Source organism: Pavona decussata, unplaced genomic scaffold, assembly GCF_977016875.1.
Source record: "Pavona decussata unplaced genomic scaffold, jaPavDecu1.1 SCAFFOLD_245, whole genome shotgun sequence".
Taxonomy (NCBI): Eukaryota; Metazoa; Cnidaria; class Anthozoa; order Scleractinia; family Agariciidae; genus Pavona; species Pavona decussata.
Genome location: NW_028145650.1, coordinates 920,230 through 945,000, shown reverse-complemented (window position 1 = coordinate 945,000; position 24,771 = coordinate 920,230). Strand labels below are relative to the sequence as shown.

The 24,771-nt window shown below is 38.7% G+C and overlaps 2 protein-coding genes across 2 annotated transcripts in view; both read right to left on the bottom strand.

Moving 5' to 3' along the window:
- Window positions 1-3,423, bottom strand: part of LOC146457206 (C-type lectin domain family 19 member A-like) — a 4,697-nt gene extending 1,274 nt beyond the window's left edge. Inside the window, exons 1-4 of the mRNA XM_085092284.1 lie at window positions 3,291-3,423; window positions 3,134-3,164; window positions 771-972; window positions 1-170 (exon numbers count right to left, since the gene is read on the bottom strand). Coding sequence (XP_084948410.1) covers window positions 1-170; window positions 771-972; window positions 3,134-3,164; window positions 3,291-3,356 — 469 coding nt within the window. The 5' untranslated portion in view covers window positions 3,357-3,423. The remainder of the gene's footprint in view (window positions 171-770; window positions 973-3,133; window positions 3,165-3,290) is intronic.
- Window positions 3,424-5,592: 2,169 nt separating this feature from the next.
- On the bottom strand, window positions 5,593-24,287 carry LOC146457205 (uncharacterized). Its single transcript, XM_085092215.1, has 17 exons — window positions 23,635-24,287; window positions 21,993-22,094; window positions 21,210-21,319; window positions 20,483-20,662; window positions 19,402-19,472; window positions 15,939-16,044; window positions 15,334-15,396; window positions 14,413-14,567; window positions 13,928-14,051; window positions 12,824-12,974; window positions 11,598-11,724; window positions 11,189-11,246; window positions 10,186-10,274; window positions 8,833-8,953; window positions 7,943-7,984; window positions 7,385-7,432; window positions 5,593-6,552 (listed from the first exon to the last, which is right to left on the bottom strand). The coding sequence occupies exons 1-17, from the start codon at window positions 23,699-23,701 to the stop codon at window positions 6,436-6,438; spliced, it is 1,731 nt and encodes a 576-aa protein (XP_084948341.1). The 5' UTR covers window positions 23,702-24,287; the 3' UTR covers window positions 5,593-6,435.
- Window positions 24,288-24,771: the final 484 nt, after the last annotated feature.

Below are 24,771 nucleotides of genomic sequence, written 5' to 3'. Positions count from 1 at the left end.
CTTGCCCGCAGATGAACGCTTGCTTCCAGGAGCAGCTTTTGTCGTTCCATCGTCCATGATAAGGTCCATAATCCGTCATCTCTCCACACTGTTCGCTTGCGCTGTCTGGTGATCCAGTGACCCAGTATTCAAACTGGAGGTTTGTGCCATCCACCCACACGAACACACCACTTGCAGTTCAGAATGAAAAGAAAAGGAAATATAAAGGTTATTGAATCGGTGTGAGGTCCGTATCAAGGAAATATTGGCCGGTCAGTTTTAATCAGTTAATACGAGACACAACCCCGGCAGAGGTTCATGAAGCTACGATAAAACAAGCTGGCAGACAAACGATGAAATTACCAATATGAGCTCAAAATTTCAAAAGGTCAAGACTGAATAAACAATAGATTTCGATTTATTGCTTGAGAAATCCGTCAGATTAACAAGCGGCAATCACATGTTTTTGGTAATAAATACACTGAATATAATACCAAATAGAAAAAAATTTGAGTTAAGATGAAAAATTTCACACTAAAGAAAAGGACGAAAAACCCAACCTCGTTCACAGGGTCTGTCGTCTTCCCGTCCCCCCCGGGGAACGAGAAGAGGAGAGACCCTGTGAACGACGCTGTAAAAATCCCGGCTCGTCCTTTTCGTTGACGGGGAATAACTAGGGAAGTATTAGCCTTAGTTGCCACATAAATGTACGAATACTGAGTCGACTACATATTTCTCCAATAAGCATAAGGACTTCGCTTTTATTGAACACCAACTTATACCATGCAAACCTCTTATCTCTTTTTAGCCCAATCCAGAGAGATTTTCCAACAGCAAGGTTTTCGTAAACAAACTTCTGTGTCTTCTGATCGTAAATGATAGCGAGATCCCCGTGTAAGGAGCGGCAGATTTCCCTGGCTTCGGTCCAGGTCTTTCTTTCTCGGAAAAATTTATAACAACGGCCCTGGTACTGCAACCAACTTTGATCACAACCTGTTAAAATAACAAACAGAGGTCACTTTCTTGCGCCCCAAAGTATTGTTTCTTTTATGTATGTATTTATTTATTTTTTATCTTTAAATGCAAAGTACAAACATTTACAACTACATTATAATTATAGTATTCGGTTTCTTTCTTAATTCTGGTCGCTTGTGGGAAAACAAACAGTTCAACATGAAGTACTGCTGAAGAGTTTTCATTTTAATAATTGCCCTTAATGATTTCATGTGAATGTATCGGCCACTCCACTGACTCCACGGGACCGTCTTCGCGCGCTTATCAAGCAAGCCGAACTCAGCGGTCGGCCATACGGCGCATCTTCACCCGCGATCAGCTCAACGAGTGACGTCACATTCGACGCGCGCTAAGAAGACTGGGGTTGAGGCTATAGTCTTTCAAAAATGTAAAGTTGTCCGCAAAAGTACTTGTCTTTTTTAATTAACTCCGGTCACGCTCGAAAATAAATTCGGAATCACCGTGTACAACATAATAAACAGGACCAACGAAAAGTTTTGCTTAACAGCTTTCATTTGAACGGCCACATTCTAGGATTTCGTCCACAGACTCAAAAGTTAGAACCACCTTGTATAGCAAAATAAACAGCACTACAAGAAAGAACTGCTCAGTTGCTTTCATTTGAAAGTTTACACTTCACTGAGGAATTCGAATGGATATACAGACATTAATACCATGCTATTTTCCAACAGTTTCTGAATTTCTGCTTTTTCACGTGAGCTCACCGAGATGTTTATGTTATATGAAACCGCAAGATGCACCTGTTCTGATGCTGTGAATGAAACTCAAAGCCTTCACAAGCTGTGTTAATACAATGTTATTCGCATTTCTTTTTATCATACAGCAAGTCAGGTTTGAATAAGTCAAAGTTTGACAAACCGTTCAAACAAAGTTCGTTTTCCCCAAACACAAACAAACAAGGTGATCAATTAAACTAACTGAAGAGTCAACATGGGAATCTTAAGCCAAAAAAGAATACCATTATTTTTTTAAAAAAAAGTTCCGTTCGACATATTAAAAAACTGAATAGCCCGTTGGCATCAGCATCTGATTGCAACAGAACAGGTTTCTTCACTTCAACCAGGGGACCCATAGTTGTACAGTTTTGGTATCGTTATTACTGAAATAATGTTTCACGTTTTTAGGTATTTTCTTTAGCTGTTTTGCTTTACTAACCAACAAAAAAAAAAAGAAGAAGAAGAAGAAGAAGAAGAAATTTCTCACTTTTGTGTTTCAAAGGCTTACCTTTTATGGTAAAAAAAGTCCGCTGGTTGCTTTCAATTGATTTCGGGGATTTTATGCGGAAATGTATCTTTGTTCCATGTACGTGTGAAGTCTGAAAAAAAGGCTGCTTATAATTCAATGAAACAACAGTCATTTCACCTTTTTTGGCGGACGAGGAAAATTATGTATATGTGGTTCTAACTTTTGAGCTGTGATTATCTTCTGTGGCATCGGTCATCATCAAGAGGAAAGACATTTTCTACGGTGCCGTCCAACAAATCCGAAAATGGGCCTTATTTTCACCTAACTTTGATTTCGAGAACTCTAAGCAAGAAGATGTACTTTTCAAGAGGAAACTGACCTTGAAGGTTGATCTTCGAACTTAGTTCCGGTGCGCTCATAATCCAAGTTTAATTAATTTTCATTACAACACACGAATTTCTGAGTGGTCTTTACCTGATATACATTTTACGTGTAACTCAATAGGTTATGTTATTTTCATTCGCAATCCTTATGCCAGGTCTGGGTGCTTAATTTTTAGACCTGATGTAACAGCGAGGTTCAAATTGAATTTCCAATCACTGATCGTAATAGTCATTGTCTCGCATGTCTAGGATCATTCTAATTTATATTATATGCGTCTCGCGATTTGCCCTGTATGAAGATGGGTACAAGATGGAAAATTCGTCTGGTGGAACAATTATCGGTAATGCGTCTTTCAAGATGTGCTAAAGAAAATATTTCGTCTCGAGGAATTATCCGCCTTGTGCCCATCTTAATTGTAGGCGAAGTACGCATAATTAGACGCCCTGTAACATTCGCACAAGTTCGTCCCTGACAAATTTGCCCAACATTTGCTGCTAATGTCATTTAATTACTTTACAAATTCTTTTTTGTTCTCATACTTGAATCCTACCTCCTGGTGTCGAAATGGAAATCACAAAATCCTGTAATAGAGAAAAAATAATAATATGATAAAAAGATTGATGAAGAAAATACAGTTTACAGACATACTTATCAGTATAAAGTTTGCGTCGGTGCTCTTTCAGGATCGGATGTAAATAATGTCTTACCTCTTTACAGAAACATAAGAAAAATAATGAAATTCGCAGAAAACGTTCCGTTGAAACAAAGACCATAATAACAATATAATCTATTTTATCTTTTAAGTTGACGCCGTATTCCTTCAGTAGAGTCAGTTAGAAAGAATACTGTACCCCCGAATCCAGTTACATTTTCAACTGTATGAGTTAGTCAAGGTATATTTGGGAAACGTTTGTTTTTCATCGCCCTCTCTTTTGTATTTATCTTCTTTTTTCTGAGACGCCTTGGGTTTACGTCCGCAGGTGTGTTTGTAGAACGATTGTGTTTCACGCCAATGTTGGTTTTATCGTTTGGGGGCATATTAAGCTAAATGTTTGTTTGGAATTTTTGTGAGAGTTACATTGAGTGGAAGGTAAAATTAAAATTTTTTTTCCTGAATTTAAGATATCAGTGTTTTTAACATCAATTCTTGTGCATATAAATGTATATCGATAAAACTAACATAGCTATGAGTTATTGAATTCAATTTGTAACACGTACTTGAGTGGTACCATTGGTCGTTATCTTCGTGACACCAAAACTGCCAAAATATGCAATCTCACTTTCTTTTCTTTGCGTTAAAAGAAATGAAACAATCGAAAAAGCACACTGATACAACGATCTTTCCCAAAACTAGAAATATCAGTTCTACTTTTAAAAATTGGCAGGTTTAAAGGTGGGATGTACTGATTGAACATTATACATACGTTGTAATTTTATGATAGCAACGCCGTTTAAATTGTATACTAACGATATCATATGATCCTCACCGGCCAAGACTCAAGTCCGGAACTAATCAAGTATGCGGTGACAGACTATACAAACGTCGCTTCTTTGCGATTAAAACTGCTTATCACTATATCACAACTGTTCCAACAAAGTGTCCACGAAAAGAATTTCTTCGTGAGCTCAAATGTTATAAATCTTGGAGCAATTTTTAACAATCCCAATTAAGCATGTTCGGCCATACGATAGCTGACGGTGGACAAATAAGCAATTAATATAATCTTCTGAACCCCTTAAAGTGTTGTGTTTTAATCCCAGCAATAAACTGTTTTTAAGAAACAGTTCTCAGAAGTACATCTGAACTTATAAGCACTGCTCCGTGAAATTGTCACTTGGGGGATTTGAAGAAGCGCATGTTTTATATTCACAACTTTCATTTATTTAAAGGATATTTCAATTTCCGTTTGTCTGACTTGCCCTCGAGTAAGTGAGTAATAAAAGCCCCAAGCCAGTTTAATTAGAGTACATACGCTGCATGGCTGAGAATGGGCGTGCCTTATACAACTCACGATGGGAACATAGTATATGCAGCTGTTTTAAACATGAATCCATGTAAGCAGAGTGCATTACGAATGAAATTATCATACTCGCCAGCACTCAACTTTCTCGTGCTCGCAGACAAGAAAAAGACGGCTCAGGCAAAAGATTCTGCTGCGTAATAAGCTCACAACGTTAATTCAAATAGATATATAGCTCTTTTTTCCACGCAGAAAACATGAAATCTGACCAATGCCGCGACATGCCGAAATAGCTTTGCAATTAGCCTCGCTTTCGTAATAAGGCTCAAAGCAACTCGGAAATGGCCTATTGCCGGTTTGGAAGACTCGAAACAGTACAAAATGTCTTTTTAGTGCTCGTCTGATGGAATCCTTCCGGTCATGATTGCCTCAGGCTGATGCATGCTATGGCCTTGCCGAGAATGGTGCTCTTCAAACCGACAAAATCTGAAAAAAGGATTCAGTGTAAGAAGGTGGTGTTGAAATGACACTTAAAAGAAGAAAACAATTTTTTTTGTGCAGAAATATGCAAATTATCTTTTGATTTTCATCCGTGTTTTTTTCAGTGATAGAACTTCGACGGTTCGGTGTTTGTTGTAAAAGATGTGACATTTCTGATGAAAGAGGTTTTTTCATCATTATTTTCCAAAGAAATGTTGTTAGAAATACGCTATTATTCACTCTGTCAGCCATCTGCTTTGTATGCTGACAACGTACATGGTGGATTCACTTCACCGGTTCGCCTCTTCGATGAACAGGCGTCGAGTCCATGACTACATATCTCATTAGAGGCAAAGGATGCTAAATGCGTTCTTGATCACCATCGACCTCGACTTCATGCCACACTAATACAAGAGGAGATCTGGTGACGGGAATTCATTGGCTTGTGTACGTGCACGTGAAAACAAGGACACAGAATTACCAAAAGGAGACTGGTTTCTACCACCAGGTCTCCCTATTTACACAACTATTTACACAAGAGCTAAGCCACTGACACCTTTAGTATTCTTGGATAAACTTTATTCTCTAATATATGAATTAAGTTTATAAATTCACTACCGTTTTCTTAAATTGTTTCAAACATATGTACAGTTAAAGAGCACTAAACATTGTACGTGCCTGGGAGAAATCAATTAAAAATCAACATCATTAATATATTAATTCAAATTCTCTTTGATTGCCCTAATAAATTTCAATCAGTATCTTTTAGAGAAGTTTCATTTCAATCATCATATTCTCAGATAGCACACAGCTCATTAGAACCTCTTATTTCGTTGGACCTGTAAATCAAGCAGCTCTTTTGTTTCAGGGTTAGGGTTCATTGTTTCTGTTGTTTGTTTATTCATTCGCTATTGTTTTTTCAGCCAATCATATTAGCCGTTAATTACTTCGCTATTGTTTTTCAGCCAATCAAGTGAGCCGTTAATTCCTTTGCTATTGTTTTACAGCGAATCATGTCAGCCACTCTAACAGCTACCTACCTGTAAAACTGGCCGATTAGGCAAAAGAATTGTTTTATCGGAAAACCCTGCTTGTTAATTTAAGCACATTCATTTATATCACTTTTAATTCTAATAAATGTATTACGTCTGCGGGGGCCGTTGAAGGTAAAATGGAATCAGAATCTGTATTTTCAACTTTTTAAAAGTTATCAACTGTTTGATGTGATATGTTCCGCTTTTTCCGCTTTCGGAAGGGACATCCCTAATCGTTCCTTGAGAAAAAATACCCTCTTTGGCTCTGATCAGTTATGTAGGTGTTGCAAACTGTATCCAAACTCGAAAGTCCGAAGTCAGTGGTCCGAAGTCAGAAGTCCGAAGTCCCTCCTCGGCTTTTGCAGTTTTGTAACATCCTATGCTATCTCTTTAAACGTCTCGTTTGTTCCATTCGTCGTCTGTTTCTTTACAAGTTCCGTGTCAGCATTTCTGTTTACTTTATACGCCGTTCTTCGTTTTCCTGGTAAAATGTTCTGCAAGCGACACGTAAGTAGATTCATGGGAAAATAGAATTCATCAAAAAGCTCTTTTACAATAACTGTCCAAATTCCCGCGCGCTGAATGGCTCGTAGCTATTGTCTGTAAGAGTACAGACAATAAAAATGACGTCAGATGTAACGCGCGCGCGTTCTCAACGGAAAAAATAGCCAATTCCGCTCGTACATTTTTCATGTTATTGTAAAAAACAAATCGAAGGCAGTTTTCTATGGTCTATACTCTTATAGACCATAAAATTACGCCATAAAATGTCCAAAACTTGGCAGTGAAACCACTCGCTTGCGGCTCGTGGTTCCACTTGAGTTTTGAACATTTTTTGACGTCATTTTATGGTCTATAAGAGTATAGACCATAGAAGACTGCCGTCGGTTTGTTAAATGTATTCTATTTTTCTTTTAGTTACTCCTTTAGAAAGACAGTTTACTTGCTTAATGACCATCTCTCTGCCACTTCACTAAGCGATTAAATACTGATCCTAGTACTATATAGGACAAATATCGCATGTCATATCAACCCAGTAAGTACTGATATGACCAAGCTCGCTACCAGACCCCCTGTACCTTTGCAAGAAGAGCAACTGATCGTTCTACTTTTTATTTCCGTTTTTATGAGTGGTAACTAAATTAACTAAAAACTCCTGATCACCACAACATGAACTAAAAGTGAATTACATACCCTCTAACTTCAGCTGCTATGATAGTTAAAATACCTTGGATGGCTAAGAAACCGTTAAAACTCTTACTGACAGAAACATTACAAGAAAATACCACGGTGGAATGATACAAGTGGACGCTGGTTTTTCAATACCTGGCTGGTGTGTGAGCTTTTGAATCTCTGCATCACTGCCCTTCTCACCTGAGAAAAAGCAAGACAAAGGACGCTTTTTACTTCGCATAATTCGTGTGTTGTGCGGGAATATAATCAGTTAACCATAACTACCAACCCCTGACTGCCAAGCTCAGTTAATATGGGGGGAGGGGGATGGCCAGCACTTAGATTCTCCGGGTGGTATTTCCGAGCTACATAGCGAGGCCCCCCTCGAAAGGGGTGCGTTTTTTACAGTCGTATACGTAGTCAATAGAGGGTAGCAAAACTTAGCAGACTGAATTACTGGCAGAAATTACAACGCAAACATTCGACTCGTTTCCACCGGAAAAATTGAGAATTTAGCATTTCTTTCATGTACAAGAAAGGGGCAACATTTTGGTATCATTCGCTGTTCGGTAGGGTAAGATGCTGAATCGACCCTCCCCATATGAAACGTTTTTGAGTATCGCCTTCCTCGGGACTTACAGTCAAAGCCGCGGTGACTATATTTCCGTAAATTTGTCACAACGTTAATGCTTGTTTGCACGCTTTTCTTACCTGACCGTCCAAAAGGCAGTGAAAGACGCAGAACACCATTCCCTGTGGACGAATAGAGAATCAGACAAGTACATAAGGGACTCAGCCAAAACTGTTGCACTCAGACAGGACCCACCCCACAAAAAAATGTTGATCTCTTTTTGTATATGTTACTTACTCTGAAAGGAGTAAAGACAGGGAAAAGCGTTGAACGATAAACCTTTTAATTCCTGCGCTACCTTACGTCAGACGTCCGTTTCTTGCAAGTAGACTATTTCTGTCTCGTACTCACTTTTAAGGCCGATAGATTTTGTCCATGAGGTCAGCCAGACAAGTTCAGCCTTCAACCTTCCCTACCACTAACCAAGATGGCTTCTTATTAAATACTGAGTACTCTCGTTATGCCCACTTCTCTTACCAAGGACACTTTACCTTTGTCAGAAGCGGGCTACTAGACCGGCCAGTCGGTAAATAGAATGTGTCATTTTGAAGGGAAGGTGCTGATTGTAAAATAATCTGTTCGAAAATGGTACGCGCTATTTTGAAGAAATTCTAATGACTAGGATAAAACTTTTCCTTCAATTTAGTACATTCCGTTTACGAAGTGATTGGCCAGGCCGGCCAGTTCTGACAATTTGAAAGCGCCCTAAAACTCAGAATATTATTGATATCATTCCATTTGTGATGTTTTCAGTGCCACTCATAACAAAACTACTAATCTCTACTATCCCACTTTGGTGAAAAATGGTGCTGTCAAAATTGGAAGTATTTGAAGAAGTAAAATGGCTGGGACTTGCTTTCGACGCGTAAAATAGTGCTTGTGTGTACGTGTTAACGCTTGCAATTTGTGCGTACTGCTACCACGCCCTAGCTATATATTATTTATTCATGAAATAGCAGATCTATCAAACCTGAGTTGATGTCAGTACGATGAAGATGTAGTCCAGCGCCTCATGAAGATTAACGAAAAACCCAAACAGCCACGGGATGCCCAACAACGGAAGCAGGACTGCCACACTCTTAAGCCCTTTCCTGTGATGTAAAAGGTTTTGTTAATCATCTTAGGCAAGTAATTCCTATCTTTATGAGTGAAATTCATTATATGATCTCTCTTTCCGAACAGAATTCCTCCATGTCTCTCTGAACCTTCGCCATTTTTTTATTTTGTGCTGATGGTAGCACAAGCCTACAGGCCCACAACTGGATTTTTTCAACTAGAGCATCAACGTCTACTGGAAATACGACTTCCTTTAAGGCAAGAGTTATTCATGACTATTCTACTAGTAACTGACTATCGCTATCTCTAACAACCAAGGAGAACGCGGAACTTCCAGTTACGTGAATTACTGTAAACAGCATCCAAAGGAAACGACTGACTGACTGACTGACTGACTGACTGACTGACTGACTGACTGGCTGACTGACTGACTGACTGACTGGCTGGCTGACTGTCTGACTGTCTGACTGACTGACTGATTGACTGACTGACTGACTGACTGAATGCCTGACTGTCCATGCCATGCCATCAGCCCTTATAAATTGAACAGTTGCTTTTCAATCATCATCATCGTTGTGTGCCACTTCTATCTCTTCTTCTTGAGAACGATGTTCGTTTTTTTAATTTTATAACGATATTGCATAAAAAGGAATTGGGGTTAGCTTTTTTGTCCATTTTACAAGAGCCTGAAATCTAGCCGGTGTTAGTTTTCTTCTGAAACCTTAAAGTATTTAGCTCTATAACTAGCTGATATTGAAACTTTTTAGTTATGGAACGTTTCACTTTCTTTAGCCTGCTTTAGCAGGCGTTTTTGAGGGATTTCATACGTTTTCGGGACGTGAGCAAAAATTGGGAGGATGGGAGGGAAGGGAAGAGAAGGAGCTCTCGTCCCAACATTTGCGCGTCAAGAAGTGAAAAACGGAGAGAACCCAACGGAATCACTTACTAGGCAGGCTAAATAGACATCTACTAGCTCAGCAGTGGAGATATGTTCTACAAAGCGAAAGATCTAGGACAGTCGGTTTTCGAGCCAGCGGGAGTCTGTAATATATACTTTGAGAATAATGCATTATTCATGAGTGACACAGGCATACTCAGGAAAAGGAAATCTGAATTCTTCCAACAGGAGTCGAACCTAAGACCTTCCGATTACTAGTTTAGATGCTTTACAGCTGAGCTACAGGAGACTCGTGGAATCTCATGATCAGACCATTAAGCTAGGTTCATGGGACAAATTAAACATCTTGCACACTGCTGGGATATATACCTTGTCATCATTAGCCGGTCCTTTTGATACTTGGTACCCAGCTTACCAAACACGACTTTGATCAACATAGCAAAGATCACCAAGTTGACCTGCGGAAGGAATAGGAAGTAAACAAGATGTATTTGCTTGTACGAATAATTTTACGGTCATGAAAACGACGGTAAAGACAACACAGTGTAAGTAACACGACTAATACAAGGTATATCCAAGCTTTGTTCTTTCAGAGTAGCTTTGTTAGTGCGCCTAAGGTACGCTGCTTTAGGCGATTAACGTAAAATTCACACAACACCGATGCAAACTAGATTTTAATCAATAACCGTTTGAAATTACAAGGGAATGCAAATGATTTACTGTAAAGTCAAAGAAGGGCCTCTGACGTACACTGTCTAAACTTAGATAAACTTCATTGTACAAGAAATGAAACAGAAAAATTCAAAATCAGTGTTTGTTATTAGGAGTGGGTCTGTACTGGGACACTCACGATTTTAGACGAAAGTGACCCATCCTCAACATGGTGGCCAACATGGTTCAACAACTCATTTTACAGTTGTGTGCTTAGTGACCGCACCTTTGAATGAATACGAGGCTGGAGTTTGATACAAACCTTACTGCCTCTCATACGTACATATAAACTAATTTACAGCATGAGAACAACTTGATTTTCATATGAAAAGCAGTGAGGTTTGTATCAAAACAAAGTCAGCCCTGCTTGCTTCCAATCGTTTGGCGTAACAGAAATGGATTAATATTATACAGCACAGTATATAAAGACACACTTGATTGAAAGACAGCGGTTATTAGTCCATTGATCAATCCACCCAGGTATACACTCAATACGGAAATGAATGCAAACAAAATTGCCAGTCCTCTGGCTCAATACCGAAGACTACACAATTCTACTCAAACATTATTTACTTAACTGACATCATTTCTTCAATTAAAGCATTGATCTTGAACAATAAATAGTAGTTACGAGAATTACTGAGTCTACAGCGATACTTACCACAAGTATTGCCAAGACAGGTCCAGTGTAAATCCACTTGTTCCCATTCAACCAACAACTAAATTGCAATGTGATATGTTGTTTGTTATGAAAAATTGGATCATTGGATAATGCAATTCCGGACTTTGATTGGTTTAGTGGCCGTGGTATAACAGCTATTATACCATGTCTAAGAAATTAAATAGTGGCCATTAAATCATCTTCCGGTCTCAGTCTAGCAAAATGAAATTAGTAAGACCAAGCAATTCTAGAATTCAGCTGATTTCTTTCTTGTTGGTGTTCTAGAATTATTTTGTGAAGGTATTTTTTCATCATTTTCACCAAAAAAGTAAAAAAAAAGAAAAAAAAGAAAAAAACCGGTGACACTTCCCCTTTAAGGATGTACGACATTTCAGTCAAAATGTTGTACCTTGTTTGTTCGACTTCCGAGGTAAAGTTCAGTGCTCCGCACATGAAGTACTCTTTGATTGGCTGGCTCATGTCGTACGTCTTTGTCCTTGCTGCAGCTGTTATACCAACAATAACAGCCGGGATGCCTGGAATAAAGAATTCCTTATTAGGAAATAAAAAGTGGCGTGTGCTTCTGTTCAGAGTCAGTCAAATTCACTCTGTTGATTCCCCTTTGTCGTCAAAGCAATTATTTCCTTGCGTGTGTGATCAGTTATCATGAGGGTCACCCAAAGCGAACATTTAAGCAAAACACTTAAAATGCTGTCTCCTTTGTTCACAGATAGTTTTGTGTCCTTTTAAAGGCGGCATATCTGTGTAGTCTAATACAGTTTGATCTGTTCAGATACTTTAGCTGAAAATTTAAGTTGCAGAATGTTTTAAGAAGAGCTCGAGGATGTTTTATTTCCCGAATTATTATTTCGCAATTGCAGAGAGATATTTAACTCTCCGAAAACGGAAGGTATTAGTTTCCTAGTGTTACGAAAGCCTGTTTGAGTTAACAATTTGCCGAACAAAATTAAGGCTTTTTTGTGGATGAGCTTAAGGAAGAAGAATAAGTCTTTCCTCTTTAGCATTAAGGCCATAAGTAAAAAAAATACAGCTTTAAGTAAATTTCATTTAATTGCTTATAAAATATCGCAAGGAGAACTGGTCAAACGGAGGAAAAACTGGACAAACCAGAAACGTTAACAAACACAGAAGCGGACGAAAGAGCGAACAAAAACGAGATGAGCCGACGGATAGCCGAACGACCGAGCTAACGATCGGACGGTCGACCGAGTGCGCACCGGTAAGAACGAACGAACGAACGAACAACCAGATGAGCTGACGGATACGGAATGACCGAACTAGTGGTCGTATGGTCGACCGAGTGCGCACTGGCAAGAACGAACGAACAACCCGATGAGCCGACGGATAACAAATTGACCAAGCCAACTCAACCAAGTTAATGATGTGATCATTCCGTTTGGCAACGGTCAACCAAGTGTGCACCGAACAGATTTCTCAAAACTCTCATTTTACTTTATATAAAATTGTTACGCCACTAAAAACGTTAGTTTACCTTCAGTTGTGAAGGATAAAGTAGTCGTACTGATACCCCCAGAAAAAAACTTTATTTATACCATTTTTTTTTTTTCATAGTTGAAAATAAACTTAACTGTATGACAGTATCTCACGACTTACCCCATCCAATAGCAAGGTACGTCATGTAAAATTTCCTGGTTGATATCACTTTGACCAGTTTAATGAAGAGATTCACTGCCTCAACCAACATCCAAGTAAAGAGGGCCGTTTGAAAGAAATGGCGGACCACGGCGACTGCCGTGCAGAGAGCCTGAAAATATTAACAAAGACTGGTTTACGTGGAAATGAAGAAAGGAAAAGTAACTTTAATTTTTTTGTTAAATTTCCTCTATTTTGGTTATCTCTTATTATACCAGCCCCCACCCCTTTTCCTTTTTCCAACATCCACCTTTAACCCTTTATTTCCTAATATCAACATGTACATTCTCCCTACTATTATCTTCATATTAATATAGGCCTATTTGAGAGAATTTGTTTATCAATCAATGCATGTTATCTTTAGTGATCGTTTCCTTTATTCTCGTGATCTGAATGTTCAATCCAGCAGTGATATTAAGAGCAGAAATAAGAAGCCGGTCACTATTTCTGGTCAAAATTGTGTTTTGATATCTCCACTATTGGGAGTAAACACTGAGATAAATGGCAGCCTCTTGTGCCGTTTTATTAACTATTCAAGCTCATACAAACAGAATATTCATGTCTCACCTCAAATTTTTGGGCTTGTAAGTTTGTTCTTATAAAGGGGGGAACTCGGGAAGGTGTGAATGAGGCCCATTTGGAAGACCCAAAAAAGTCCTCTTGGGCTATTAGGCAGGCCCCCAAAAATGTCGAAACCCCCAGATCGTAACCCCACAAAAAAGTGCTTTTTTCCGCACATTAACTGAATCCTAAGAAAGCTCCCAGTCCTTATCCTTAATATCTCCACCCCCGGCTCCACCCCACATTAAAAAAAAAAAAAAAAAAAAAAAAAAAAAAAAAAAAAGAGAAAGAAAGAAAAAGAATAGGGTCTTCATACGTCTCCGTCAACCAATAGACCAAAGATACTCTCCCCCACCCCCTCTCCCTTCTCCTCTGCGAGCCCTGCTGCTAAACTAAAGCGGATGGTCCTTAAGTATAACCACCTTCCTTCAAATGTGTCTTTTGAACCAGGGCTAACTGATGCAAACCTGCCGGACAACGTTTTGCGGTCTTCATTCTACTTACAGGCCATTGATTCCTGTTTTCAAAAGCAGTTACATCCACAATGTAAACAGCGTATCCAAGACCCCACGAAAGAAGGAAGTTTTTGTGGATAAATAGCTTTTCCGCTGACTGCGGTGACTGTGTCCTTTGGGCAAAAAAATTACAAATTATTTGGATCATGTACAATGTTACTTTAATCCTTTAAATTTAAAATGCTATTGAAGCATTAATTTGCAGTTAGTTCTCGACGTTTCATCGAAGAATTGAATCACAATTTGTCATGTGTTGACTAATCAAAAATTTCAAGCGCATAATTTGCTCGAGGAGAAGATTGGAGAAGGCTCAAGACAAGTTCATCAGAAAAAGAATTGAGGGAAATATTATTCAGGTTTTGTTCACAGGTGGATAATTAGATCAACAAGGAGAAAAGTATTTATTGATAGCATACAGTACGAGGTGAACCAAAACAAGAAATAAAAACTACAAAATGAGCAAATAAATCATACCGGATGCATGAGAGTATAATCAGTGAAAAGATGATGGCCGCTAGTGACACGCTAATCAGCACCAACTCAACACGCTGTCTTCTTTCCTTGTGTCTTTCTTTCCTTGCATCGTCAACGGTGTTTCTTTTTGCTATGATCGTGGTTGTCCCGTTGTTCTGTAAAATTAAAAAAGGAAACTTAACATTGTAAAAGGAAAGTTAATTGTATTAATGATTGCCTGCCCATGTGGCTCTCTACTTTTACATGTCAATTAGTCGAGACATCATGATCAAGGAAGGCCAACTATAATAAAATCATTAGCGGATCAAGGAAAAGGCCCTCCCCCCCCCCCCCCACCCCCTTATTTCTTACACCAAAACCGAGGCCGGTAGGGTCGAGACGCCAAGATATTTCTTTTCACGAAGACAAGTAGGTCGAACGCCATTCCCTCCCTCCCAAATTACTTGAAAGTATGGATCCGCCAATGAGAGCGACGGATTGCTTGTCATCTTTATAAGGACTTATACACTATGATTCTAGCAACTTTTTTTTCAAAGAGTGCATCAAAAGTATCCCACATACATAGCTACTGCTGTACATTTAGAGAATCAATAAGGCAGACACTGATGCAATCGCTTTCTAAAATCAGGCGCAAGTAGAACTTGTTTCATGTAACAAAAGTTATCGGCAGCAATTATTGTGATAATGCTGCATGGCAAGTATTCTTTGAAAAAAATTCAAACAGTTATTGATAAGTTGTCAAAACAAAAGAGTGTCCAATTCTCTAATTTCTATTTCGCGATAATTACTGCACTTGTCAGGGGTTAAAATCAATTCTACCTGCCGCCCACAATAGCTTAATGTAATCAAACGCATATTGTTTGTTTGTTGTTTTGATTCTCAAGATTAGTGTTAGTGACAAGATAATTCCATAGTACATACCACCCTATATGACAACACTGTACATTCACTGGAATTCACGTCTGCTAGAGAGTCATTTACAGTCTAGAAGGACACAAAATAATGAGAAAAAAATTAGTCACAATTTAGCTTCTAGAGTGACTTTATTGGAGGAGGGAGGGAGGAGTACCGTTTAACTCCCTGTGTCCTCTGTTAACTTGAAACCGCATTGTACAAAAAAATTGATGCGCTTTATTCCTAACCAAACCAAATGCAAGCCAAAATCTCGTACCCATATCTTCTCACTCTTCCCAAAGACAAAATATCTGGGTACGAGCTTAGGTAATAAGGAACAAAATGAAATTTAATCATGAGCTAGCCTAAGCGGGAAATGCTAGCAGCAAAGCGGCATTTGTGGGAAGACACCCAGTTCTTCTTGAACTGGCCTGGTCATTTTAAGGGTACTACGATACAGATAGCAAGGAAAATTCTTACAAAGTGAATCAGCCATGTTTCACATAGGATCACTGTAATGATCTGTTATATGAAAGGAACAAAGCAGCTAAACGTTTAAAAGTTTACTCCACCTCGACCCTTCCCGCTAGCACCTATCCTTTGTCTCTCTCGCAAACAACGTTCTTACTAACCTGTGACACATTTACGTGTACAATTCCTATCCCAGGCTTTGGTCTAACCCCTGATCCGCCAACAAATGATGGTAAAACGGTGCCGTCAGTTAAGGAATTATTTGACCTGCAATGCAACAAGAGGGCGGCCTCAATATCCAACCGGTCTTGATGCCATTACCAATCAATCAAACAATAGCCAGTCGGTCCATTTTTAGCCTTCAATCAGCCCCATCGTTATCTCATTCAGAAAGCTTAATGTACAACACAAACATGCAGTCAATCTCAATTCATTGCCAATCAATCAATCAATCAATCAACCAATCAATCAATCAATCAATCAATCAATCAATCAATCAATTAAGCAATACGGAGATCGTGGGTTCGATTCCCGCCGAAGTCGGAGATTTTCCTTCTATGCCTCGAACGTTTTCCCATTTCCTTACTAGGGCTAACTCTCAAATTTATGGATTAACTTGAGCACTTTAACATACATTGCAGAGTTAATTCTCCATCATTTTAGTAATCTTTTAGCCTTCAATTAGTCAAACAGATATCTCATTCAGAAAGCTAAATGTGCAGCCTAACAGTGGTACCAGTCTTAATCCTGATTACCAATCTGTCAATCAATCAATCAATCAATCAATCAATCAATCAATCAATCAACCAACCAGCCAACCAACCAACCAATCAATCAATCAATCAATCAATCAATCAAACCGACACTAGTCACTTGTCATTAGTCATTCATTTTAACTCAAGTTATACTGTTGTCTGGCTCCGTTATGATTACCAGGGGAAAAGGAAGCGAAATACAATCAGATGATCATCATATTCCCTTACTCAATTTTTTCTCCAGAAACGTGAGCACGATTACAAAAGGTGCCTTCCTTCCATTCCGTGTCTGAAGCTAGCCAATCAGCTTCGGCATTATTCAATGGTTTGATACACTCACACACACAAAAAATAGAGATTTTCCAAAAAATAAGAAATTAGTCAAGATTTCCCTCGCGGAGTGACTTTATTCTTATCTACATCCAATCTTTATTAAGTTTATAAAATCTGTTAAGATATCACACCAACTATTAAAACAAAAAAAATCTGTACATATTAAAAACTAGCTATTAAATTTAAAATACTTTAAAAATATCTGCTAATTTAAGTTTAAAATAGTCGATTTAAAGGTGCTGTCACAATTTCTTCGGGAATGGAGTTCCATTCTCTAATTGTTCTTGGAAAGCATAGGAATATACAGGGCACTGGAAATATACAGCGCGGCACTTTTCTGAGATTGAATGTTTCTTTGAAACACTGATCATTACATCTTGGGTATGCTCGGTCCGATTGAAGTTTTCTTCAGCAAAACGGTCAACTCAAACTTTCGCAACACTAAAAAACTGATTTCTTTCATTTTCGAAGGAGCAAATATGTCGTTAAAAATCGAGAAAATGACAGCTAGCATTTTCGTAACGCTAACGTTACACAACCGAGTAAATTAGGGCAATAACCGTTCCATAAATGTTCTGTAAGTTAAATTTTTAGCTAAAGTATCAGAACAGATCAAGCTGTATCATCTTACACAGACATGCTCTTAAAAAAGGACGCAAAACGATCTGGGAACAAAGGAGACAACATTTAAAGTATTTTGTTTTTCAACGTGGGTGCGGAAGAGGGAGATTAGATTAAAACAAAGGGAGTGTCGAGGTGCGTCAATGGATTGGAAAATACGACGTCAGTTCATTTGCATTTAGTCTCGCCAGCTCTAATACGCTTAAGGCTGTTATGTAAAAGCCTGAAGGTAGTGTTTATTTGTGTTGTTGGATTTGAAGCTACAGTCCTCCCAAGGTACCAAAAAAGAAAGAAACATTTAGATATATGTTGCAACAGCTATAAAGTGTATCTATTCTGGTTAATAAAACCGTTATTTTGATTAAGTTCTTAAGCTTATATTAAAATTTTCCTGGGATAGAGTAGACCTTAGGAGACCGGGACTCGAACTCGTGACCATGATAGACGACGGCACGTGCGACACGTGACTGCAGAAATTGCTTAAATAGCGGGTAGCATTATGATGCCTTCAGTAAATCTGCAGACAGCACAGCGTTCAAACGTTTCAAAAATTTTTTTCAAGAAAAAAGACAACTACCACCGGGAAAAAGGCACAGAAGAAATGGCCACTTCCACTGAACTAGAACCGGCCACTGGCTGCGGAGAGAGCTTGCCATTCTGCAAAACCCAAGATGAAAAGGGACAAACTAAAGCAGTTGAAAGCAAGCGACGATCATCAGCCACGATAATCAACGAGCAAACTAGGAAAACATCGAAATTTCTCAAAGTAAACAAGAAAACAGATTTGACGCAACTGGGGTTTGGAAATAGCAAGAAGAAGTTAACTCTGAAGGAGTTACAGATAAAACGCCCGCCCGGGTACAAACGCTTTCAGGCCGCTGTTGATTGGAGTAATCTAGACGAAGAAACTGCCTTGCAGCTATGGTTGGACATTTTTAAACCACTCAGTAGTTTTGAAATGCTGGGTATTGCTTGTGAGTAAAACGATTTTCCTTTCGCAAATTGTTTGGTTATAAGAAAAAACAAACAAGCCTTTACAGGCACAGTATCTCAGATATAACTTTCATTACTGTTTCTTATTTTATTTTATTGTATTGCTATATAAGAAATTGGTATATCGAGTGACTCTTTATTTACCACAAACTCTCAATTTTCAAAGTTGGTAGTATAATGTTTTTCCCGAAAAATAGGTGTTATGATCTGTGATGTTTTCTTCAGTGGTTTTAAGTAGCCGGGCAGTTCAAGTTGTTTTTCTCTGGGACGCTCGCAAAGTTGTTCTCTTGATTCTAAATGCCACTTTTGTATGTTAGAAGAGCAATACTTAAATTTATATCCAACACGTTCATTCAGCAAGATTGTAACAAAATAATAAATAAATAAATTAAATGTTCTTTATTTATGCTTAATAGCAACCATTTTTTAATACACTCTTCAATAACCCGACTGTGCATTGTTCACCTACAGCACAACCGATGGTGTTCTTCGGTCCAAGTTCAAATCATAACACTCGTCGGTTGCTCTTACCAAAACCTAAACACAATCGCTGAATGCATTGGTCCTAATTATCAGAATGGAGATTTGAAATTGCCGGCCCATGAAGATTTACTGTAAAACAAGCATGCGTCGCTTCTTGTACGTTATAACTTAGTCAAAACTACTATACTCGAACAGGACCTACCAAACCACAAAATAGATGGTGGTCTCTGCCTACACCCCCTTCCTCAAGCTCAAAAGATAGTGTATTGCCTTGCCAGCCTGTTATATAGCTGAATATTTTGCCCGCTGTGACTATGAACCTCAATAATGTTTTAATTACTAAAAGCAACAACAACGTGCAGCTGCTTGTTCCGAAATATTAGATATGGTCCTCAGTATTTTCTTTATTTATTATCACTGAAAAAAAATTGCTATTTACCCAAATTTCTGGCAGAAATGTTTCTCGAAGTGCATTCGTTGGATTTCTTTTTCAAAGTCTGTTGGACATGTCTGGAAAAGAAACACAAAACAAACAAATTGCATTATTTGATTCCAGAGTAAAACCTAAATTCGATTAACGACAGTCTTTTTTCAACATTTTAGAATGTCAATGAAATTCTAAAGAAGGATCATTCGCATAAAATTGAGCTACGTTTCCTTTATTCTGGTTTTAGGACTGTTTTTATAGACTATATCCAATAAGCCAGGATGCCACTTTTTGTTATCTGAAAAACCTCGTATATATTTTTCAAATTTAACCAGGTTGCCATAAACCTATTGACGTCTTGTGTTTTTATTAGTCTTTTTGATGTTCATATAAGTCCTCGAAGCTTCCCTTGTATTTGTTTAAGATGATTGGATCTCACGGGCATTTCGAATTTACTGCTGGCCAATTTGACCTTTTAGGCAAAAGGTTAAAGTAAAAAAAAGACAAGCTAAACAACTCACAAGATAAAAGCGAGAAACGGAAGCAACCTGTTTGTTAATGAATTGGAAGACTAGGAATTCTATTCGCGGACGAGTACTATCCATCCGAGCATTTTCGGTGGATGGACGCTCTGCGCTGATAGTAAGGGAGCTTAAGCACAGAAGTTCGTGAGCCATGGACGGCAACCGGTAGTCGAATGTTGCCTTTTTTGGCGTGGTTTTGCTCCTTATCACGAGCAGGAAAAGTTCTTGTTAATGACTGTGGCTTAAATGTTACAAAGGCGTCGGCGTAAAAACGCTCCAAAAAGGGAAGAATCCAATTTCCGGTTGCCGTCCGTGGCTCAAAAACGTCTTTGCTCAAGAGTATCTCGACTGAAACAAGCCGTTGTCCAACTAGTATCCAGTTCAATTCAGGAACACCCAACAAATATTGTCGGAAATCTGTTCGGACAACTTAAACCGCCTCCGCGGAGGATTGGTACGTTCTAAAAATAACTTGAGACACATTTTAACTGGAATAGGGAATTCTGGGAGGTCTATTCTCTCTCCCGTGATGATCTCTTAAAGCAACGTAATAAATACGTGATACGTACTCGACAATACATCTGTATTTGATCCCAATCAGCGCTTTTAAGTTTTGGCGTCTTCTTGCACATGGAAGCTTTCAGCCTTGTTAGAAGTCTTTTGTAGGTATTCTGATTGATGAAGTATTCGAACGCATTTCTGAGTTCCCTAGCAGTGTCCATAAAGTTACTCTCTTTGACTTGAGACACCTATGGCGTAAATAAAAAAGAGAGATGATGAGATGGTGATGACAACAACACAAAGGCGATGACTAATAAGAAAAAGGAGGAGAAGGAGGAAGAAGAGTAAGAGGAAGGAGACGAAGGAGAAAGAGGAGAAGGAAGAGGAGGAGGAAGCGAAGGAGGAAAAGGAGGAGGAGAAAGAGGACAAGGAAAAGGATCAAGAGGGGAAGGAAAGGAGGAGGGAAAGAAGGACGCGAGGAAACGAAGGAGAAGGAGGCGAAGTAAGAGGAAGAGAAGGAGGAGGATGAGAACAAGAAGGAGAGGGAAAAGGAGGACAAGGAGAAGAATGATGATGATGAGGAAGAGGAGCTAGAGGAGGAGAAGGAGGAGAAGGAGGAGAAGGAGGAGGATCAAGAGGAGGTTGAGGAGAAGGAGAGGAATAAGGAGGAGGAGGGAAGAAGAAGAGGGAAGAATGAGGAGGAGAAGCAGAAGCAGGAGGAGGAGGAGAAGAAGAAGAATGAGGAGGATGAGGAGGAGGAAGAGGACATAAAGAAAGAGGAAGAAGAAGACAAACCTTCTTTTCATAATATAGCAGAGTAGATCGCACTTCACATCCACAGCCCTCTTTGAAATACCACGCTGCTATCCCACGTATATTCTTCCTACATTGAGCAGTAAATTTCCCTGTCCAAAAAAGATAAAAATATATAAACATGCTTCAAACACGCCAAATCACTTTGCTTAACACGAATTCATGGAGGTTAAAAGGTTAGGAGTTTTAAATTTAAAAGAATGATAATTATAATTAACCTGGCATACAATATAAAACGAACCACCGAGGTATAAAAATGGACTCAACATCTAGCCAATTAAACAGAGGTACGACAGAGACACAACAAATTAAAAACCGAAATTTAGACTGAAACACTAAAAAGCAGTCTTCATTGGCGTTAGTAGAATGATCTATGGTCAGGGTAAACTGGCAAAATGCTAAAAAGAGCTGCAGAGACAGCCTCGTTCGCAGTCCTAATCGCCGTTTATCCGGAGAGCCGAGCTTGTGACGTTCGCGATAGCGCATCCGCCTTCCCAAATAGCGCTAGCTTAACGGGTGACGTCATGTTCGGCCGCGTGCCCAGGACAACTGGGGACGAGGTTACTGTAAGGACTAACTCCATACTTATCAATTCAGAGTTATACGCTGGTGCCGTGTAGGACGCTACAGTGTAGTAGCGTAAGTGGAACTTCTAATACTTAACGTGAATAACCTTCGCTTGTTTGTTTTGTTTGCTTGTTTGTGTACAAAACCTAGCTCAAATGAAAGAAGAAGAACCAATAAAAATATCAAAGTGATATTCACCTGTCCAAGAGGAATTTATGGCTGAGCAATCTTTTGTGAAATTTGTACCCAGGGAGATGTTTGGCCAAAAAATTTGACGTTTCTCCACCGCGGGGCAATACTCTGTTGGAAAGAAAAAACGACACGTTAGCAAGAATTACATACATAATAAGATAATTACAACCGAGGTATGAGCTACAGTGCAGCCGTTTTTCTGTGAACGTGACGTAACCATCATCACATCTGTGCTGATTTACATGGAAATAAAATTGCCGTTCATCCCTTTGATAATACGGTCGATCCCTTGAATAATCCTTCAGCTATTAATCGAAGAATTATAGTTTGGGAAAGTGTAAGATTCAAACTTTAAATTCAAGTCTTTGGATAATGAAATTTCTCCAACGGAACTCCAGTGTTAAGCTACAACTGGGGAAGGAGTAGAGGCACTAGGAATCTGGGAACGAGGTTGGCACCTACTCTGGCGAAGTTGTTCAGTTTTTCCATAAACAATTACAGGCGGTCTTTGATTGATCAAAAGCCGTTCATCATAACTCTGTAAAAATCAGAAAGAAATTAATTTGAGCGATGGTTTTTTTTTTTCATACAATAAACGGACTTTCTTTCCTTGTTTACATAATCAATGTAACGTTCGTGACAGTTTGCTAGAACTCGGAACAGCTGTGGACACATTCGTTTTCAGCCCGTGTCAACACAGTTTCCCTCGTTTCGCGGAAGCTTCAAACCATTTGTCGCAGTTATATTGAAAATGCGAAGGTGTATTTGATTCCTGAAATAGCGCGTGGCTTATGTTCTAAAAGGGACCCGGAAGACACTGGATTAGAACGCGATTGCAAGAATTAAAGAAAGTCAATTAATAATGTTGGTCAGCAAACGCATTATACCTAATATCAAACCTTTCAAGAGAAAAAGAATGATGACATAGTTTTAAAGGGGCACAGCAACGATTTCTTTTGAAGAAAAGTACTTATTATTGCTGAGCATGTTTGACGGGAGAGGAAATCTTGGTTGCCGGATACGAATGCAGATAAAGGAAAAGATAGACTGAAGGGAACATACAACAAGCAATCTTCTCTGAGTCACGTAACGACAAAACAACTTGTAAAAACTAAAGCGTTGGTCCTCAAAACTTGACGTCAACGGAAGTTATAAGGTTATAGATAACATTTCGCAAAGTGGAACTAGTAGTACCGTTAATAATTGCTACTGTTTTCTTGATTTTACACGGTTAAAGTTATCAGTTATGAGCTTGTTCACTCGTTTCAAAAACTTGGAAAACTATGGACTCTGGATAAAATTTTGAAAAAATTAACAGATGGTATGTTCGTTAGAAATGCCAGACCAACAAAAACTGTAAACTGGGATCAGTCTCAAAGCTTGACTCAGTTATTTCAATGCATTAAAATTGTGAGTATACAAGATGATGACAATCATTATCGTAAAAGTTTTATTCAATTTAAAATGAACCAAACCAGTATCACAGAGAAGCACTTCTCGACAGATTGCAGTCTCATACCACAGACTTAAGCGTTGGGTGAAGCGTGCATAATATCAAAAGCTGAGTCAGGCACTTCATGGAATGCACATAAAATATATTCAATTCAGTTATAACGAGATTGTTTCGTTCTACAGATCTTGTACTTACCCATTAACGACACGAGAGGAGAGATCTGTGCTAATAGAAAAACCAAAGTTATTCCAATTCCAGCCATGTGATTCAATCAGTCAGGAAGGAGAGTCTTCTGGGACGACGATCGACACTCTATATTAACTCGCGTTCTACAACACAACTTGATTTACACAAATTAAAGCAATGACTGTCTTTTAAAAGAGTCAACATATCAGCATTTACGTAATAAAATGACAATTTTCGATATTGATCTCGCTCTAAAAATGACGTGATGTTTAATGCACCTTAAATTAAATCTTTGCAGGTTTTGTAATGTTAATTTCAACGTAATCTCTTCGTTGTAAATAAAAAGAAACACTAACATCACGTAATTGACTTCAGTGCAAAGTCCAAAGTTTTCTGCTCAGTATTTTAATGAATTAGATCGCGAATGGTGTTACTAATGTCATGAAAATCGAAAAGAGTTTACAATAAAATGGTGGCCAATTTGCAGCAACTTTTTTCTTTGCAGCATGTCCCCCGGCCTTGCGCGCCAACCAGGTCCTTGTTTCCTCTGATTGTTTAGTCGCTTCGCATTTCCCTCGAGAAAGGTTTATTAAGCGAAACGAAAAAAGAGCCTGGCCGCAGAGAATCTTACTGTACACTGATGGAACACAGTACGTGCTAAATCTCCTAACACAATATTTGCTCAGGAGTTCTATTTTTCAAATTAAATTCTACAAAGTTTACTTTTTTCAAGAAAGGCTTTTCTTTACACCAAGTAAAATGCTTGTTTGTTGCGAAGTGAGCTGACAAGGAATGAGACTGATAAATTAGTTTCGTCTAAGCACGTATTCCGTGTCCCAATGCGACTTTCACCTTCGTTTCTAAAAAATCCTCCATGTGAATAAAGAATGGGGATTAAGATAGGGAAACATCTTTTACTTTTGTTTATTTTCCTGTAGTGGCTGACAACAGCCGGAAAAATCGCCCTAAAAGGTTTTTTATACGTAATGAGTTCGTATTGCCGATCTTAAAGATATAAACTGAACTCCACAAACCAACTCGGAAAAAAAAAAACATTTTAAGCAAAAGGCAGCAAAAAATAAGAATACTGCCGAATACCAAATGAACGCAGGCACAAAGTTAAACAGACACTGTCATGGGTTGACA

Coding starts and splice junctions, on each gene's coding strand:
- LOC146457205 (XM_085092215.1), bottom strand. CDS start 23,701: ATGGCTGGAATTGGAATAACTTTGGTTTTTCTATTAGCACAGATCTCT. Junction 11,247..11,597: donor TCGGAAGTCGAACAAACAAG/GTACAACATTTT, acceptor ATTGCAATTTAG/TTGTTGGTTGAATGGGAACA. Junction 6,553..7,384: donor AAAGCTCACACACCAGCCAG/GTATTGAAAAAC, acceptor TGTCGCTTGCAG/AACATTTTACCAGGAAAACG.